This window comes from Eufriesea mexicana, unplaced genomic scaffold (genome assembly GCF_001483705.2).
Source record: "Eufriesea mexicana isolate 0111107269 unplaced genomic scaffold, ASM148370v2 scaffold1653, whole genome shotgun sequence".
Lineage (NCBI taxonomy): Eukaryota > Metazoa > Arthropoda > Insecta > Hymenoptera > Apidae > Eufriesea > Eufriesea mexicana.
Window position 1 is genome coordinate 202877 of NW_016909884.1, and position 20726 is coordinate 223602.

Sequence of the window (20726 nt, forward strand, 5' to 3'; positions counted from 1 at the left end):
CGATTTTTTGGCTAGAGAAGAGTAGAAAATCGAAGATTCTCTATTAAAAAATTGACGATACTTTTTTGAGCAGTGAATAAAGAATTTTATAATAATAGAATTGTAGAATTATTTGATTTCGATACTAAAATATAAATGGTGACTGAGGGTCACCTCTCGAGTGTAAAGGGTTAATTTTCGTTGTACCAATTGCTATCAATTACTTTCGTTTATGTTCAATGCATTTAGCTGGACGCAATGGGTCGTGATTCTGGTGTTAATGCTAGAAATTTTAACTCCTAAATACACTCCATTTCGGTATTGTTTTATAATATGCACGCGGAAATGCGATGCACCGTTCATAATGTATCTATACGTATGCAAACGTTATAAAACTTGGCGCAAACTGCAACTTTTCCGGAGGAAAATAGCCAAAATGTAGCGTGAGTTAGACTCGGGTTAGTTCCACTCGCGATATCCAATATTCATAAACAACAGAAGCCAATTTTACGCTGGGAAGATTGGTTTTAGCACCCGCGTTGATTACACTTACATTTTTCATTCCCCTCAATGAACATTATAAATCTTTCAGGTTCTAAACCCCGCTTTTTATCTCGGCTTTTACCCCCGATTCACCTGAAAATCCTCAAACGAAGTCGCCTCTACGTACATATTGCACAAAATTACACGTTGCAATGCGTGTTAAATATTGAAATAGCAAAATGTCGGGCCAAAAAGGTCCACGAGACCAGTATTCGAAATTCCACTCCTTCTATTGTCCAAAATTTCACCATAGATATTCAAACTTTCCTGCCGGCTTTTCTTCCGCGCTTCCTCCGGTAGATGGCGGGACTGAGTTAGTAGTCGCGAATTAACCCTTTCGGTACGGAGGAGCTGGCGGCGGTTATGGATTCGTGGTACGAGGAAGTTTTCCACAAAAATGGCTGCACTTTACGACAGCGTAAGCCGCGAAAACGTATTTTGCGGTATTCGTAGAAATCTCGAGCGTGTTTGACACCAAATTTTTCATTCGGACCGCGACAGTCATCGGTGACGTTTCGTAGATGCCGCCAATAGACGGCGGTAGTACCCAGAGAACGTGTAGCGACCATTATTCTCGCCCTCGCCACAAGATGGATTCCGACTTCGAGGACTTTCCCGCAAGTCCTCGGAAAACCTCTAATTCCTATATATATATAACTTCCCGACCTTCCAATAATATCCCAGTGTCTAAGGCAGGGTCTGCGAGTGAATTAACCCTTTCGGTACTACTGCCGCCCATTGGCGCCACCTATGAAACGTTTGTGGGGGTCTTCCCCCCACCACATTTGGAAATCGGCTGGTCGCAGGTATCCTCGTTGGCGGCGTAGCTAGAAAAGAGACGAAAGGAAAAGGAAAGGGATGCGTTTCGTCCCGAGCCCTGCTAACGGACTCGTCAGTAAGACAGACTAGGCTACCCTCTAGCAGGCCCTGCCTTTAGACACTGGGATTCGCTAGCTGGCCCGGAACAAAACGCATCCCTTCCATTTCCTTTCGTCTCTCTTCTAGCTACGCCGCCAACGAGGATACCTGTAACCAGCTGACTTCTAATGACTGTAGGGTTAGGGGACCCCCACAAACGTTTCATAGCCGGCGCCAATGGGCAGCAGTAGTACCGAAAGGGTTAATTCTCACTCGTCCTCCCTTTCTTCTCTGTCTCAGCAGCGAATAGCATAATTAATCATCACGGTATCGTTGTGTAGGCTCGGGAAAACGCTCTGTTGGAGAAGTTGCTGCAGCTTCTGGCGAAGGTAGCCGAGAACCCGGGCCGCTGGGACCGCGAGCAGGAACTGCAGGGTAAGTAACGCTTTGGGTGTTCCTCTGTCTGGGATCTAAGGGGTAGGAGGATCTGGCAGGTGGAATTTCACGGCGGGATAGTTCGCAATTGGTATTTCGGCGAATAATTATTCCCGCCTTTGTTAGCCAATTGGACGATCCTCGTGGCAAAGGTTCGCGATTCATCCATGGGTTGTTTGCCTGTCGGACGACAGGGGAGGATGATCGGGCAAGTTTCGGGACGAAGTTGCGTCTCGAGACTTTGCTACGTGATGGTGGTCTCGCGAAGAAGAAACCTGTTGCGACCTTGATGAGGCAGCTCGGTTAATTGTCTAAGGGTCAGTTTAGATTATCCGGTCAGATATTCCGTTTTCAACAAATCCATTGGAGGAAAGGATAACTCTTCCTGTTAGAGGGAACCACGTCAGATGATATCAAGTAGGATGTCTCGAGTGAAGCTGCTAGAACGTGTTTGATATTAAATAAATACACGTTGTCAGTTATTTGATATAAAGGTTGTCTCAAAATTCACGCAAGATTTGAATTTTGCGTCATTCGCGCGCAAAGTGTTGTCAACGAAGAAGAAATGACAGCGTGACAGCTGACAGATCAGGGATATTAATACTAGATTTACGGATGCTATCTCTATACCTATTTCTAAGGACACCTGTCAAATTGACAGGTAAAGGAAACCACGTGCCTTTCTTTTTTTACGATTGGTTTAATTTAAAAGCAATTATATATTATATTGACAGTCTTAATATAAGTTAACTAAATCTGTTACCATCGTATAATTGGAGCAACCCTTCTGTCAAATTGACGAGTTCCATGAATCTAGTGTTAAAAATGGAGCTCTTCGTGAAGAAATAATATGTCTTCATTGTTGAGCAATATTTACAATTTTTAATTAATAACCTGTGTTTTCTGTCAAAATTACTTCTTGCGTTAGGGACATCTCATTTTGGAACACCCTATATATATACACATAATGTCTGCGTTAAGTTATGTCGCCATTTTTCAGGCATTTTTGGTAGAGCAATTGAAAAACGTTTCACACAAAAATTTTTTAACGTTCGATTTTATTCAAGATCATAGTATAATACACTGTTAAATTTTTCTCCATGTCAATAACAATCCTGTGACATCAAAAACATATAGCGTCTCTGAAAAAAGTCAAAGTCACTTTGAATTTTTTACGTAAACAGGATCTTTTGAGATCTAGTAATATGAGACTGTGTCCCAACAAACGCTAACAAATTTTTGTTTGAAACACCTTTTAATTGCACCTGACAGAAGCTTCCTTCTATTATAACAAGCACGCATGGTGTTCAGATAGCCTATTTTAGTTGCCTCGTTTTATACATACAGGGTGTCCCAATGGAACTTTCGTACTTGATTATTTCCTAACCTATAATTGGTTTCAAAAAATCTTTCAAACGGAACTTACCCTAATGGCAGAGGCCCAAAATGGTTCAAGCATTTAGCAAGCTGACAGAAGTCAAGCTTCCTGCATCTGATGAGATGCATCATCAGAATTCCCTATTCCCTAGTCTAGTGATTCGAAGCAGCTCTAAAAGGAGAGATTAAACCGAGAGAAACGCGAAAAGCGTTTGAAAACAAAATGGCCTACGTGATATGGACTCCGATGCACGAAACGATTCCACGTTTTGGCAGCACTTAGCAGTCAGTCCTCGGCCAGCTCGAGACGCTGCAACTTGTCGAATCAATGACACCGATAGTGTAAAATCCAGAGATAAATTTGCTCCATGGACGTTAAAGCGATCGTTTATACCTTACTGCGAAACGTTTTACACAATTTTCCCGATTGACATCTCCCTCTTTCTCTCTCTCTCTCTGTGCTCGGACACAGTTTCCGCAACGCGACTGCATTCATCGCATTAAAATCCGTATAAAAGATGCGTGTATTAAAATATCCTTCCACAGGGTGAGTACGAATTACATAATTGACGTGACGTTAATTAACGAGGCAAATAGTCGCAGGGAAATTGATAATACGGAAATACGAATTTACAAATTGGAGGAGCGCGTTTCGCACTAATCACCACTTCGATGTTTAATAAATACGTGTACCGTCGTAAATCATGCTGCATCTTACTCTCGAAAGTTAGATACCAACCCTCGTTACCTCGTTAATGCGATATTGTATTTACATCGCGTCGTAAAGTATCGTCATTAGCGAATATTTCTTTGGAGACGCGGCTTTCCTCGCGAGCTCGACAAAGGCAGACATATTTACATAGCCGGTATCGATTACGATGAATTAATGCAGCCGATGCGGCACTGGGGGGACGGTGAAAAATTTGCATGAAGAACATTTCATTTGGCGGATCGGGAATTCCTATAAGATGATAGATCTATCCCGACCCATCCCGCTTCAGATATTACGTTTCAGTGGTATTTCATTTCGGGTAGAGGACTGCTACGGTCGCGGATGCGCGGGTAAATAGATTCGAGTGGAAGCAGTTGCAGCTGGTCGCAGAGTCCGGCTGAGCTATTAACTCCTTGACTACTGCGAGCGTCTATAGGCGCTGAGAAATTTTGCGTTTGTGACACGAAGAACGCCTATAAGTGCTTAGAAATTTTGCTTTTGCGTTTGTGACACGGAGGGTGCCTATAGGCGCTTAGAAACTATGCATTTGTGACACAAAGGGCGTCCATAGGCGCTTAGATATTTTGCTTTTGCGTTTGTGACACGGCGGACGATCATAGGCACTTAGAAATTTTGCTTTTGCGTTTGTGACACGGAGGGTGGCCATAGGCGCTTCGAAATTTTGTGTTTGTGACACGAAGGGCGCCCATAGTTGGTTGGAAACTATGCGTTTGTGACACGAAGGGCGCCTATAAGCGCTGAGAAATTTTTCGTTTGTAACACGGGGGGCGCCTATGGATGCTTCCAAATTTTGCGTTTGTGACACGAAGGGCGCCGACAGGGTACTTCAAAATTTTGCGTTTGTGACACGAAGGGCGACTATAGGTGCTTAGAAATTTTGCGTTTGTGACACGGAGGACGGCCATAGACGCTTAGAAATTTTGCTTTTGCGTTTGTGACAAGGCGGACGATCATAGGCGCTTAGAAATTTTGTGTTTGTGATACGGAGGGCGCCCATAGGCGCTTAGAAATTTTGCTTTTGCGTTTGTGACACGGAGGGTGGCCATACGCGCTGAGAAATTTTTCGTTTGTAACACGGAGGGCGCCTATAGGTGCTTCCAAATTTTGCGTTTGTGACACAAAGGGCGCCCATAGGTGCTTCAAAATTTTGCGTTTGTGACACGAAGGGTGCCTATAGGTGCTTAGAAATTTTGCGTTTATGACACGGAGGGCGCCCACAGGCGTTTAGAAATTTTGCTTTTGAGTTTGTGACACGGAGGACGGCCATAGACGCTTAGAAATTTTGCTTTTGCGTTTGTGACACGGAGGATGGCCATAGACGCTTAGAAATTTTGCTTTTGCGTTTATGACACGGAGGGTAGCCATAGGCGCTTAAAAATTTTGCGTTTGTGACACGAAGGGTGTCTATAGGTACTTAGAAATATTGCTTTTGCGTTTGTGACACGGAAGGAGGCCATAGGTGCTTAGAAATTTTGCGTTTGTGATACGAAGAGTGTCTATAGGTGCTTCAAAATTTTGCGTTTGTGACACGGAGAGCACCTATAGACGCTTAGAAATTTTGCGTTTGTGACACGAAGGGCGCCTATAGGTGCCTAGAAATTTTGCGTTTGTGACACAGAGGGCGTCCATAGGCGCTTAGAAATTTTGCTTTTGCGTTTGTGACACGAAGGGTGTCTATAGGTGCTTGGAAATTTGCGTTTGTGACACGAAGAGCAAGAGCGTTTATAGTTGCTCGGCGTAGTTTGGCTTTCTGACACGGAGGGTCACGGAGTGTGCTTGTTTTCACAAAAATGGTGCACATCGTAACTCAATTCCTGCCGTATGATATGACCACTACGTATCAAGGTCTGCCGTAGTCAAGGGGTTAAAAGAGGAAAAATCAGTGGTGAAAGAGAAGAGCCGCGCTGCTAATCGCGCTCGAGTCGAGCGGGAATCCAATAAAGCCTCACAATAGGTCGATTAGACGGATAGCGTCTGCATTATTGCCCGGTGTAATTGCCTCCTGACAATTAGTCGATCCGTATAAACGCGGAAATCAATGTAATTCGCCCGCGGGAAATCCTCTCCGTTCCGATTTTCCCCTCGCTGTTTCTCCGCTCTTTTTCACCATGGACGAGTCTCTCTCTCTCTCTCTCTCTCTCTCTCATTCGATTACTTCCTGGCACGCGAACAATACGTTAACCCGTTTCACGCCATGTACTCTTGCCATTTCGCGTTGCTCAGACGAGATTAACCGGAAACAAAGGCAACGAACGCGCACGCGGTCGCAATCGAATCGTGCGAATTGCCTGCGATTCGTGGGAAAGCCGGTTTTCAGGAACGCTGCGAGATAGTTGAAGGAATTCCAAGGAGTTCCGGATGTGGAATTTTTCGAAAATCGTCGCCGGGTTTTAGGGTTATGGGAATGGAAATTTGTGTAGGGGGTTGGGATGGGACTTCGAAGGTTTCGGGGATAGTCTTCGAAGCCTTCGAGTGACGAAGGTATACGAGTTGTTTTGAAATGTCTTTGGATCTGGAGAATATTTGGGATTCCTGGAAATATCGACGAGTCTGGCATTTACGAGGTTTTATGGAAGGTATCGAGGATACTGGAATCTATGAAGTTCCCGAAAATAGCTGGAATACCGAAATCTACGAGGTTTTCTAAGAGGGCCGGAATTTCAAAATCTACGAAATTTCCGAAAATTTCTGGAATACCGAGATCTAAGAGATTTTTAAAAATATCCGAAATTCTACTACATATCTGGAATCCCAAACTTTGCGAGGTTTTCCAAAAGATTTAGGATCCCAAAACCTACGAAGTTGCTGAAAATATTTGGAATACCAAAATCTAGGAGATTCCTAAAAATATCCAAACTTCTGCAAAATATCTGGAATACTAAATTCTATGAGGATTTCGAACAGATCAAGGATTCCAAAACCTACGAAGTTCCCGAAAATATTTGGAATAACGAAATCTAGAAGATTCCTGAAAATATTCGAAAGTGTCCTAAATATTTGGAATCCCAAACTCTACGAAATTCCAGAAAATATTTGGCGTTCCGAAATCTACGAGGTCTTCCAAAAGATCCAAGGTTCCAAAATCTACAAAGTTCCCAAAAATATCTTGAATACCAAAATCTAGGGGATTCCTGAAAATATCCGAAATTCCCAAGAATATCTGGGATCCCAAACTCTACGAAATTCCCAAAAATATCTAGCCATTCAAAATCTAAAAAGTATTCCAAAAAGCCCAGGATCTCAAAATTTATCAAATTCCCGAAAATATTCGAGATACTAAAAATGTGCGAGATCCCGAAATTTATGAGATTCCTAAAATTATTTGGGACCTCCAAATCCCCGCAATTCCTTAAAATATCTGGCGTCCCGAAATATCTGGAACCCTGAGATTTATGATATCCCCTAGCGTGTCCGGATCCCGAAATCTACGAGATCCCCAAAAATTTGAAGAACCCTCGTCGTATCCGTATTCCTTTTATTAAATTTCGTTCACTCTGAAAATATAATTAGCATTTAAAACGTTATTTCACAAAATTCCGTGGAATCCCAAATATTATCAGGAATCTCGAATATTTCCGGAATCCCGTCCCGATCCTAAAAAATTCCAATCCTCTCGTGTTCCGACATTTTCGGGATGCCACACATCCCTATCGTACAATTAATCCGCAAAACGTTACTCCTCAAAATATTCCTAACCTAAACTGCTGTATCTCTCATACTCGAATTCAAAATCCCCTAAAATCATCACGATATTAACCCTCTATGGACCGAATATTTATTTTTCTTGACTATAAGAATAGTATGTACCATAAAATCAACAAATATCAACCAATAAATTCAGCAGTTTTGACAATTTTATTATAACGAAATCATATTGAAAGTTTGAATTAACAACGTTTGTACTATTGTGCCAAGATAATGTGCAATAGATAGACAAGATAATTTTCCACGCCATCTTGTGGGAAAAAGGTCATAAGAGGCTATAGAGGACCTAACCTATCATGATCGAATAACCACTAAATGAAAAAGAATTAGAATTTTTGAAAATGGTCCCACGAGAGGTATTGTAAAAATAATTATAAATATACCGAAAGAAAAATCTCAAACTGGAGTAATCAAGACGATAACGTCGAATGCAGTATGCATGTAACTCGGAAGTTATACGAGCCCATAGAGGATTAACAAGGAAATTAACCCTTTGCACTCGAGAGGTAACCATCAGTCACCATTTCTTCAGATTCAAAAGATCGACGTTAATTAATAAATCAAATTTAAAATTACCTAACGATATGTGGAATGTCGAAGAAAAATAATTCTACGTCTTAATTTGCATATAATTTCTCATTTACCATTTTAAAAATATCGTCGACTCTGTGACAGAAAGTCTTCGAATTACTATTTTTCTGTAACGAAAAAGTCGTCGAGTGCAAAGGGTTAAATGAACTACGATGAAAGAAAGTATCTCAGCAATCTTCGAATTTCCGGAATATTCTTATCAATTGAAACTAACCCTGTCCACTGGAACAATAAAAAGGTAACTCACAACTGGTCCCGTGCACGAGTAATTTCAGCGTTGTTCACAGATGCATTTTCGCAATTTGCAGTAGTAAAATTACTCCTAGAAGTTAGCCTAGTTCCGAGTTACAAATTCGTCGACGCGAACTGTTATGTTCCCGTTACCTCTGCGTTCGCAAATTGCAAAAAGTCAGCTCAGCGAGGAGCAGAAAGTGCGGTAGGGAGAGAAAGAAAGCGTATAGGAATTTAAAAGAGGATTAAATTCAAACGGTGCGACGGTTCCTTCCCGAAGCTGTGTGCGAAATCCGTCTCTTAATTTCGTAACTAACGCTCGGTCTCACGGTGGGGTAATGTATACGGGGACAGTGAATAATCCAGGAACAAGTTAGTCCGTGCATCGGGGCCGGGGCTAGCAGTAGGTAAAGCGCTTTGCACGCGAAACCATCTTAATCTCCATTACAGGAACAATGCCGCTTTAATAATGGCCATTTGCTTGCGCTGATGGATGAGCGCCGCCCGCGGGGAACGCGCTTCGAGTGGACGTATCGCGACGTGCTTTTTATGAGAAATAAATCGACGCTGCTCTGCTTTACCGATGGAAAACGCTCGCTGGTACTCGACTCGGTCGGTAATCCACCGCGCGGTACTTCCCCGTGCGACGATCGCTCTAATTTCGCGCCTGTCTCCTAAATTCCCCGTTTTCGCGCCGATTTTCGAACGTTCGATGTCTCCGATGCATCTCGAGTTATGCCCCTGTCGCTATTCTTCCCGCAGCGAACTTGGGAGACGATCCAAAGGGGTCCAGGGTCGAATTGGACCCGGCGAAACGCAGCTACGAGTCCACGCCGAGCCTGTTCACCAGCACGTCGCAGTCCGCGAGCGAGTCGAGGCAGTCGAGGAAGAAGCTGAAGAAGAAGAAGAAGTCGAGTCACAGATTTTCCACGACCACCTTGATGTCAGTGCCAGCGACACCCTCGTTGCTCACCACCACGGAAACACCCTGGCAAACGACGCCTGTTCAGTGGCGTCTGGTAGCCGAGAGACTCTTCAACTCACCGACCTGGCAACAGGATCTCCAGGCCGAGAAAGCCGTCAGTCCGCGATTCTCGGCTCAACAGAGCGCCAGGAGCCTGGCTGCCACCAGAGAGCTGATCGAACAGAACAAGTCTAGGAGCAACCCCAAGACCTACTCACCCGATAGGAAACCGATACTGTCGGACCAAGTTGGCGAACTCGGAAATCAAAGGCTGATGCGGTTTGGCAAGATTGCGGCTCGTCAGCCTGGTCACGTCCAGCCCAGGGAGTTCGCGAGCGTGTACGACAGGCCTACAGGTAAGTTCGAGTGCGCGGATTTCTTGGAGAATGCAGAGGCAACGTGGCCGCGAGGTTAGGAATTCTAGAGGAAAATCGCGATCGAGTAAAGTCACTTTACGAAGCAAGTCGAAACTCCGAGTCGCGTTGCCTCTGCGTCGCTGTGTATCCGCGAAGCTCACTCCGACAGCACGCAAACTTCTCAGCGAGTCCTACCCCGAGCTCGACTTTGCTCTTTAACAAAAACTTCCGGATCCCTTTTAAGCGCCTATTTCCAAAGTGCTCGAGCATCTGCACCTTTCAGACCTGGAACGCGTGCCGGACTACGATATACCCGAGTCGTATCACCGATCGCGATACAGCCAACTGCCACCGACCACCCGCGAGTACCTGCGAAGACTCGAGGAAGAGGATCAAGGCGACCTGGACGATGCGGCCTTCCGACGAGATCAGGAGCACCAATCGCATCCTCGAGACTTCGCGTTAAGCAAGAGCTGGCCAGATCTGTCCTACGGGTACAATCCATCCTGGAGGACGGAGGAACGTCCAATGTTGCCTAGAAGACAGCCCGCGAGCGACACCAAGTACTGGCCTCAGCGGGGGAGCTTCTTGCCAGTTAATAAGAGCTACTGGTCCGCTTTGGAGAACGAGGAGGAGGCGGAACAGGAAGCGGAGGCAGAGAAGATGTGGCAGCAACAGCGAGTGCAGAATTCCTGGAACAGGGACAGGTCCAGCTGGCCGGTGGAGAAGCCTCTGAAGGTGCCTCTGCCGTGGCAGCAGGATGAGAGACCGGGGAAGCAGTACGATCGTGATCAGAACGGTGTCTGGGAGAAGAGCAAGAACCGGTCAGAGTCGAGTAGATCAGCGCTGAAGGAGGAGAACAAGGAGAAGGTCGTGCTGCCGCAAATCACGATGAAAACGTGGAACAGTCTGACCTCCGACCCGGCTACTTGGCCGCACAAGCTACCCGGCGCTAAGCCGTGGCCAAAAGACGAGAATGGGAAGTCGTACAACCCCAACGCCGACTTGGTGAAGAAGTTAGGCCTGGACCAGCAGACTAGTGGCGCCTGGGTGAAAGAAGACGCTGAGAAGTCGAACGGCGAGAGGAAGCCGAAGGACGAGAAGCAGAACAGGCTGTTCTCGAGCAAGGAGTTCGCGAAGGAGGAGAAAGTGGCTCGCACCGATGGTCCCAAGTACAAACCCAACGACGATAGGAGCAATTTCAGCGACTACAAGGCGAGGTCTGGTGAATCGATGAAATCCTGGGCGATGCTGTCGGACTCGAAGGATTCTAAGGAATGGACGAAGAGCGAAGATATGCAGGGTGACGATGCCGGTGCTTGGAGGAGAAAGTACGAGGAGAAAAGCCCGTGGCCCGACGAAGCCGCCTTGCCCAAGATCCAATCCGTGGGCGCCTGGGTGATGGCAGCCGACCAATCTACCTGGAAGCCTTACCAGATGAAACCGATGGAACCCTCCGACGAGAATACCTCTCGAAGATGGTCCAAGCCACTCGGTAGATCAAACACCGACGCGAAATGGGCGAGCAAGGGATCTTGGCCCGAGAAAGCCAACGATTCCTGGATGGATCAGTCCAGCATAACTCTGTGGCCAGAGAAGTCGAGCGTCCCAGAACTCTGGTCAGAGAAATCGGGCAAACCGAGCTCTTGGTTCGCGAAGACGAAAGACCCGGACAGTTGGTCGTCGAAGCAAGGCAACTCGGACTCGTGGAAGATGAAAGGGGACTGGCTGACGAAGCCTGAGTCCAGCTCTTGGATGTCGAAGCTCGAGGACAAGAGCTCCTGGGCGCCGAGGAGCGGCTCCTGGTCGACGAAGTCAAACGAATCCTGGACGTCCAAGACGAACGACGACGTGTCCAAGTTCAACGGAGACCCCTGGTCCGGGAAGATGAAAGAGGAAGACCCAGGGGACACCTGGGCCAGGAAGTCGAGCGAGAACGGCTGGAACTCGAAGGGTAACGAGCTGTCTCCGTGGCAGCAGAAGATGAACGACGAGTGGAGCTACGGGAAAACGAGCTCGACCGGTACGTGGCCCACCAAGTGGAAGCAGTTCGCGTATCACAGGGTAACCGCGATGCCGATCTCTAAACCAGGAACCACCGCAGACGCCGCCTCGTCCAAGTCAAAAAACGCGTTCGTCGCGGTGTCCGCGGTCTCCTCGCCCAAGTACACCGGAAACGACTGGAGGAAGAACGAAGACGACACAAGAAACGAAAATGGCCACGGGGACGAGCAGGAGCGAACGGGTAATCAGCTGCAAGTGGGCCTGGAGCGACCGATCTACGCCTGGAAGAAGGATCCCGTGCTTCGCGGCGGTTCGACGAAAGGCAATAGCAGCGACCCGCTGGAGAACCAGCTGGAGGCACTCAGGCAAATTGACTTCTGGTCCTACAAAGAGAACGAGGCCGAGGTGAGCTCGATTTGCGTTTTATTAAATTTCACGCGCCACTCTGCCTGGCCTGCTGCTCGATGGCCGCGCCTTCGTAATTCCGTCGGGAATTAGCAGTGCCACGGGACGAAATAACGAGCAAATGATACCTCGGTATAGCTCGCGTCGCGTGTACGATTAGGTAGCCGCGGATCGAGCTGACGGGAACCGTCGGCGAGTCGGCTAATCGAATCCGCGCGATCGATTCCTTTCTCACCGCGAAATGGAACGACCCATTTTTTTATCCGTCCCGGCCAATCGAGGCCATTCCGAACAGACTATAGATCTTTCCAGACCTTTTCTCTATCCCCCGTTTAGACCCTCGACCTGATAAACTTTCGCGCTCGACGATGCCGCTTTTATCGCCCGACACGTGCAACCTACACGCGCGCCATCTACCACGGAATGGAACGAGACGCTTTCGTGGAACCGGGGAATCCGGTGTTTATCGTTCGTGACGTGTTACCTACACACGCGCCATCTACTACGGAACGGGACGCTCTCGCGGAACCGATGAACCTGGTGTTTATCGTTCGGGACGTGCAACCTACACGCGCGCCATCTACCACGAAATGGAACGGGACGCTTTCGTGGAACCGGTGAACCCGGTGTTTATCGTTTTTATCGTTCGGGACGTGCCACCTATACGCGCGCCATCTATCACGGAACAGAACGGGACGCTCTCGCGGATCCGGTGAATCCGGTATTTATTGCTCGAAACGTTCCTCCTACACGCGCGCCATCTACCACAAAATGGACCGGGACGCTTTCATGTAACTGGTGAACTTGGTGTTTATCGTTTGTATCGTTCGGGACGTGCCACCTATACGCGCGCCATCTATCACGGAACGGAACGGGACGCTTTCACGGAACCGATGAATCCGGTGTTTATCGCTTGAAACGTTCCACCTACACGCGCGCCATCTACCACTGAACGGGACGCTCTCGCGGAACCGGTGAACCCGGTGTTTATCATTTCTATCGTTCGGGACGTGCCATCTATACGCGCGCCATCTACCACGGAATGGAACGGGACGCTTTCGTGTAACCGATGAACCCGGTGTTTATCGTTTTTATCGTTCGGGACGTGCCACCTATACGCGCGCCATCTACCACGGAACGGAACGGGACGCTCTCGCGGAACCGGTGAACCCGATAAACCACGTCCCTGGTCGCGGAACAAACGATCCCCGTCGAAATTTATTTCCGGCAAAACGAATAAAACTACGTCGAAAAGCGTAAAGTCGAAACTCTCCGCGCGCTTGGGCGAGGGTCCTCGAAGGCGAACTTCGCGACAAGTGGCGAGGATCGAAGCCACGGAAGCGCAATTACAACAGCGAGATGAATGGCCGGTGAAATTTAAGCGAATCGGACGGCGATCGTTCCTTTCCTGGCTTTTTAACGAACGGAGCAACGATAAAACGGGGATCGTGATCGGACGGTGCTGTTTAAGAGGCGAAAGACACTCGAATTGGAAGTAATCCCGTGGCATCGCGACGCTTTTACGTGCCGCAATTTCCGGGATCCGTTGACGAGGACGTGCCTGGACTCGGCTGACCCGGCGACCGGAAGTGAGCGATGCCTTCCTTCCGGCGCGGATCTTACGTGATCTCTCGTCTGATTGCGAAAGTTCACCGCGACTCAGGCGTGCCGAACATAAAGCTCCGCGCTGCTCCGCTCTCGGCCAGGTATCCCGAGTCCACAATCGACGGGGTCTGTCTACTGCCAGGCAGGAACAGACCGACGATTACTCCGATCGATTACCTTCGGGTATATGGTTACCTTCCGCGTGGTCAGTGAGCTCGGATCTCCTTAGATACCGTCCAAGTACCCTTAGGCCTCTTTCACGTCACGATATTCGCGTGGTACTGACGTGGTACTGACGTGGTACTGACGTGGTACTGACGTGGTACTGACGTGGTACTGACGTGGTACTGACGTGGTACTGACGTGGTACTGACGTGGTACTGACGTGGTACTGACGTGGTACTGACGTGGTACTGACGTGGTACTGACGTGGTACTGACGTGGTACTGACGTGGTACTGACGTGGTACTGACGTGGTACTGACGTGGTACTGACGTGGTACTGACGTGGTACTGACGTGGTACTGACGTGGTACTGACGTGGTACTGACGTGGTACTGACGTGGTACTGACGTGGTACTGACGTGGTACTGACGTGGTACTGACGTGGTACTGACGTGGTACTGACGTGGTACTGACGTGGTACTGACGTGGTACTGACGTGGTACTGACGTGGTACTGACGTGGTACTGACTGGGAATGACGAATACCAATCGTACGTGTAAATCTATAGTTGTGTTGGTAGTTGGTTATCCCCGATTGGGATTTTTCGACATAAAATTAAACCAGCGCTATCGCACCGTTTGGACTTCTTCGCACTCGATTAATACAAGCGTTATCGCGCTGTTCGGGATCTTTCCACCGTGTTCTATTAACCCTTTGCTCTCGGCGATTTTTTCGTTAGAGAAAAATAGTAATTCGTAGACTTTCTGCCATAAAGTCGACGATGTTTTTAAAACGGTAAATAAGAAATCGTTGGATAATTGTAAATTTGAGATATCAATTAACATTCATCTTTAGAATCTGATTAAATGACGACTGATAGGCGCCTCTCGAGTGCAAAGGGTTGAAAGCCTCTGGAACTCAAACGGTTATTGCCCGTGACCAATTAAATAAATTGCTCTGCATTCACTCTCAAACCTACTATCCCTGCATAAATAAAGAAGATAGTTGACAGCAGTAGAGATCTCATTGAGGATGGTCCAACAAATCCATCTTGGATCCTAGAAAGTGAACAGATGAATCGAAACTGAATACAGCAGGGCGATAACGCGCTAGAATGCACATAGTGTCTGTGTTATCTATGTAGTACGAGTCAAAACGAATCCAGACCTTGCTTATTCCGGTACTATGTCAGCCTACCTAGCCAAGAAGTCTGAATATCACGTAGGAACGAGAAGATGGCTCGTCTGATCGGTCCCAAAGCAATAGGTCTATCCCATCCGATGTAATCTTCAGCGTGGATCGAAAGAGATCGGGCTAACCCCTAACTAACCCCTAGATGGGATAGTAGACTAGCCAGCTCCTCGATGTGCAGAAGCTAGCCTAACGCTACCCCTACCGACCCAAAATGTAAATTCCTTGCCTCTCGAACTACCTCTCCACCTGCCCCGTCACGCATCTCGCCAGATCCAATTAAATTTAACGAAGTAAGACGAACCGTGTTGTAACAATCGTCTTTCGTTCCTCAGAAGAGACTGGCATCGACGAGCGCGACCACGGAGACGACGTCCACGGCCCCGATAAGCAACTCCACGACGACCACGGCGCAGCGTCGCGGCGCCATGATGACAGGAAACGGCAACGGCCTGATCGAGACGAATCGGCGGATGATCTCGATGAAATAGATCGAAGCTTCACCGTAGATCCTTGATCTTGCCCGATGGGTACCGGTCTGTTCAGTCGACAATAGGCTACGCGAAGTCTCCGAGCAATTTCCAACGACTCTCTGGCCCCCTGCCAAGGTGCACCGTAGCCTACCAGTCCGCGAGCAGAGCACGATCCTGAGATTTACAATTTCATCCACGCCACGCCGAATGGGGAGCCCTCTCTCGCCTTGACATCTCTACCAGAGTCTTATTTTTACGCTTCTTCCACCGTCCCCTTCTATTCTGTAACGCTGTAACTCCTATTACTCTGTATCCGTAATACTTGCTCGCTGTTTTCTAACCCCTCGTTCCGCTTTATTTCGCTTTATTTCGCTTTATTTCGAGAATTTCTGTAAACGACGCTGTGCACCGCGTTTCGCGGAGCATCGTTGAATCTCGTTGACCCCTGCGCCATGCTTGCCGTGCTTGCGTGGACGCGTAGAAAGAATCAATGGCTCGGGGAAATGTTGCTTCCGAAGGAAAAGGGAAACGTTACCTTTTTCCTCCCTGTATCTTCGTTCCCCGTACTCTTATTTTCCCGCGCAAAGAGGTCGAACTTCAAAACCCTTCTGCCAGTTTGCTGGATGGCCATCAACCGACAGGGTCGATTTCAGCGTCGGCGGTCCTCGAATTTCTCAACTCCCCGCTCGCTGGCTCTCCTCGACGGCCTTTTCTCCCTCTCTCTCTCCCCTTTTCGCCCTTTCTTTTTTTACCTAGCCTGGATTTCCGGAAGCAATTTTCCCAATAGCGGTATTCGCCCCGAAACGCTCTTCATCTCGAATTTTATTTTTATTTCGACCCTTCGAAGCCCGGCAAGAGAATGAATCCTAAGACGCAAGGCGGAAGTCCGGAGAGAGGAGGACCCCCGGCGTAAGCTCCATAGCTGTCCACGGGACCGGAAGTGGAGTTCGCAGCTCGAGGACCTGCTCGCAAACTCGCTCGTTCCGGGGACAAAGGACTCTTAGGCTTCGAATAATTCGAGGGAAAAATTTTAAATCAAATCCTCGCATTTACTTTGCATCCGCTTTAAGTAATTAAAGTCCTTTCGCATTCCACGGGACTTCTATCGCGCTGGGAAGAAAGTCGTCGAGCTGAGACTCGTGTATACCGGGTGGACCGATGAAAACAACCATTTAAAGTAACTCCCGAGTACTCGCAACTAGCGTACGTTCCACGTCTCTCGAGATGTCGAGGTAAATCTTCGGTTTCTCGACTAGCCTTGTATATTTTGCAGAAATGCCTTGCGTTCACCTCGGATGAACGATTAAAATCGAAGGAAAATTCGTGGACAGTGATTCCTACGAGATCCCACTGAAGAAAGGAAAGCTGATTACCTCGACGTCTCGAAAGATTCGCGACTTGGAACAATCCAAGCCGAGCCTGGTATCTCGCGAAAGCAAAGAGAAAGAAGCAAACGCAGGAAAAATTTTATCGGGAACATGCTTCGCCTGGATTGGTGGAAAATATTTTAATCGAGTGGCCTGATAATCGTTTGATAATCGGCCCTGGAAGTAATCGCGGCTAATTAATTGCTATAGCAGATTACACATCGCGAAAGGTAGAATGTCTGAGATTATCGATGATAAATTATAAATGGCGGCGGTTCACGGTGCACCGGTCGAGGGGCTAACGTAAGAGCTTGTACGCTTTCGCAACCACGGAAACTGTGTAACTTCGCTGCGCAGAGAGTTTAGTAGGAAATCGAGCGAATATTTTTTCTACGGGACTGAAATTGTCGGTCACGGCCTAACGCCGTTGAATTCTAGCAAACTGTTCAACCCTTCGAGTGCCCTTAACGCATCGCGAGTTGGTTCCTCTTGTCTGTTAGAGAAGCGGAAGATCGAAAGGCAACGGCCACGATTGCGGCAGAGAGAAAAGGGAAAGCGAGCGAACGAATAAAACAGTAAAAAATCGAAACAAATTGCGTCATTTCGAATTGATCAAAGCGATCTCGAGAGCGTGTACCAGCGACTTTCAGCGTGTCAACCCGGCCATCTCTGCGTTCGCCAATTCGTTCGGCGATGCTGGAATTAGGGAACAAGCGGCGAGCAAGAAGAATCCATGACAATATTTGACAAGTGGCATTAAGAATCTAGGAAGCTCGTCCAGCTCGAGGAAGAGGTATTATGGGAAACGTGGGAGGATTCGAGCGCGTTGTTCTTTGTAAGATAAACCAAGTCGTTGGGTGTTGCTGTGAGAATCGACGATCGAGCACCATGGTCTCTTGGCACCCTTTAACCTAATTGGCGAAAATGATCGTCTGGTTGACTCGGGAATAGCGGGGAAATTGGTACGTCTTGACGTTTTAAGATCGCGCGTGCATCGGTAGGAAACGAGGCCAGCAGGATTTTCTCGAGGAAATTTGTCAGAGAAAAGAGGACAGTACCGCGTTAGAGTGTCGCCTTCGATTTACATATCATTTATATTGAATTTCGTTTAACGTCGCAACTCGCACCGACGAGCCTCGAGGCAGCTCGAGGAGCTGCAGAGCTGTTGAACCGTAGAGGGTAAGCTCGGCGAGTGTATCGATTGGGGAACCGGAAGAAAAGAAATTAGCACCTAACACGTTGGGTGGCGATGACGATGATTCCCGCATAGGACCAGAGACTGTGCGTCGACGTGTATATAGAACGCGTTCAATTAGTTTTACTCGTCCTGTCGAAGAAGGAGAGGAAGGGAAACGTTCGACCAAGACCCGTGCCTTTGTCTGGAACTTGGTCCCGAGACAGCTCGAGAGAGGATCGCGAGTGGCCTTTCGAGAGAGACGTCGATCTGTTGGAGGAGATCGAGGAGTACGATTTATGGGACGCGGATGAAATTTGGATGAGACCTGTACGAATTCGAAAATAGGTTTTACCGTCGATCGAATTATTTATCGATTCGCTGGAAATCGGCGTCGAGAGAGGGACGCTGGCTGTCCTCGACGTTGGTTCGTTTCTCTGCACGGGAAATGGTCGGGGGCACTGTAAATATCCCGCCTCACGGTTCCACGTTGGTCGAACGTTCTCTTAGCGACGCGCGTTTTGTTTCAACGGAGGGAGATCTTTGGAACGCTCGGAGTAAGAAAAAGGAGCCGGTTAGAACGCGATAGCGATGTAAGAGACGCGAAAATACGTCGAGCGATACGAATTAGATAAATTTTTATCGGCTCCGAGATCGAGTCGTTCGAATGATATCGGCGAGTCGGTAAGGTAGGTTGCGCCCGGTAACGTCACTCTCCTTATTCGACTGCGTATCCGCGCGTCGAGCGATGTTTCATTTAAATACGAAAGTGAGAGGCTCGCGAGAAAGGGAAACGCGGTAACGTCGTTCGAATGAAAGATTGAAACGCGCGGAATGATGCGACGCGATATGAATCCGACGTAAAGGGGCTAGTGCAAACGGAAGTGGAGTATAGATACGCACACACGCATACACAGTTGTACGCACACGACAGAGAGGAATGGAAGGGATGTCGTAAGGGTACGCTGATATATCTCCTCGAATTTTCAGAATTCATGGAAATTCATGTACCTTTATAGGATCCTCTGTATCTACCCGTACGTAGGATATCGATTTAAGGAAAATGAGAGAATAAATGTCGTACGTTGTATATTTGTTCCCGTGTATTTTCTTCGTTATTCCCGACCAATGTTCGTTTAACTTCCCTTTGTTTAACCCTTTCCGTTAACTAACGCGGAACTCTGCATTATCGATCAGTTCACTGGACAGCTGCTATTCAAGATCGCTACTTTATCTGTTCCTAAATAAATACAGATTATTGCCAAATTCTCGTTAACAATGATATAAAGAGACGACTGCTTTATATTGTTGTTTCAGAAAATTATTAATAATATTAATGCGAGAATTTTGAAAAAGCATTCGTAAAGTACTCGAAACAATTATTTTCTTCTACCTTTTCTTACCGTGAAATTGAATTTCATGCCATTATTATCATCGCGTAATCGATAAAGCAAAGAAGCGGAATAAGAAAATCTATCTGTTCTAATAAAAAGAGAATGTTTGTTGCCTTTTCTCAAGAATGTTACTCTGGTAGAAAAATGTTTAATGCTTAAACTAGATGAGAACGTTTAAGGATAAGATGAAAAACGATTTTCTGATATAAGATAATAATTTCTTAGCGGGGAATGGCATTGAAAACAAAATAAAAATGCAAAACAGGGATTTGTAATTTATAGTATAGACTTTGATAAGCTGCATTATATTAGCTCATCCGATAAAGATACTTTCTCGTTTACGATAAGAGGAGAAATAGTATTTATGTTCGCTGAAAAATCAGGTCATAATTGATAAAAATTCAAATCGATACTTGCGATCGAAATTCATCAAACTTTCCAATGTCTGCTTTATCTTATTTGTCTTTCTAATCTAATCAAATCGAATCGATCGAAATTGTACACAAACAATTCGAAACACGTTGTTACATAATCATCGAATCTTACATCGTTAATAACAAAAGAGATATCAATCGACTAGCAACGATGAACTATAGCGACAACATCCTAATATCTGCCAATATAGAAAATTAATCCTATTCGTTTCATTCATAGTAAAGAGAAAGTAAACAGAAGCGATTTTTCTCAACTCGAAGATCGCTGATGATCCATTGATTTCACGAAAGACGACGTCACGTCACGATTAACTCGTATTGACTTCTTCATGATATGTAATTCGTGATAATTGATAAGAAAGAATCAAAACAAATCTGCCAGCTAATCGAACATTTCGGATAATCAGATGTCGATTAATCGAAACTCTACTATATCGATAACTGCTTTCGTCGTAAACGTTCACGTACTGGAAATCCCATTACGTCTCATATCCAGAGAACCTGTTCCAGGCGTCCTGAAAAATATTCCTATTTTACTACGAATAAAAAATCGGTTAAAAATCAAAATATACTCGTTTCGAATATTTCTGTAAAGAACAATCGTCTTGACGAAGTAGTTCCAAATAGTCTCAGCAGTTCCAAAAATGCGAATGTTAACTGATACTCCTTAATGTTCTCATTCTTGGGGACACATTCGTCTTTCAGAAATTGCCTGAACCTGCTGAAACTGCGAACATGGGAAA

At 46.7% G+C, this 20726-nt stretch overlaps 1 protein-coding gene across 1 annotated transcript in view; it reads left to right on the plus strand.

Annotated features, from left to right (window-relative positions):
• Positions 1-18188, plus strand: part of LOC108548788 (uncharacterized) — a 33873-nt gene extending 15685 nt beyond the window's left edge. Inside the window, exons 5-8 of the mRNA XM_017901910.1 lie at positions 1722-1815; positions 9215-9772; positions 10056-12181; positions 15477-18188. Of these exons, the coding sequence (XP_017757399.1) occupies positions 1722-1815; positions 9215-9772; positions 10056-12181; positions 15477-15632 (2934 nt within the window). The 3' untranslated portion in view covers positions 15633-18188. The remainder of the gene's footprint in view (positions 1-1721; positions 1816-9214; positions 9773-10055; positions 12182-15476) is intronic.
• The last annotated feature ends 2538 nt before the right edge of the window (positions 18189-20726 follow it).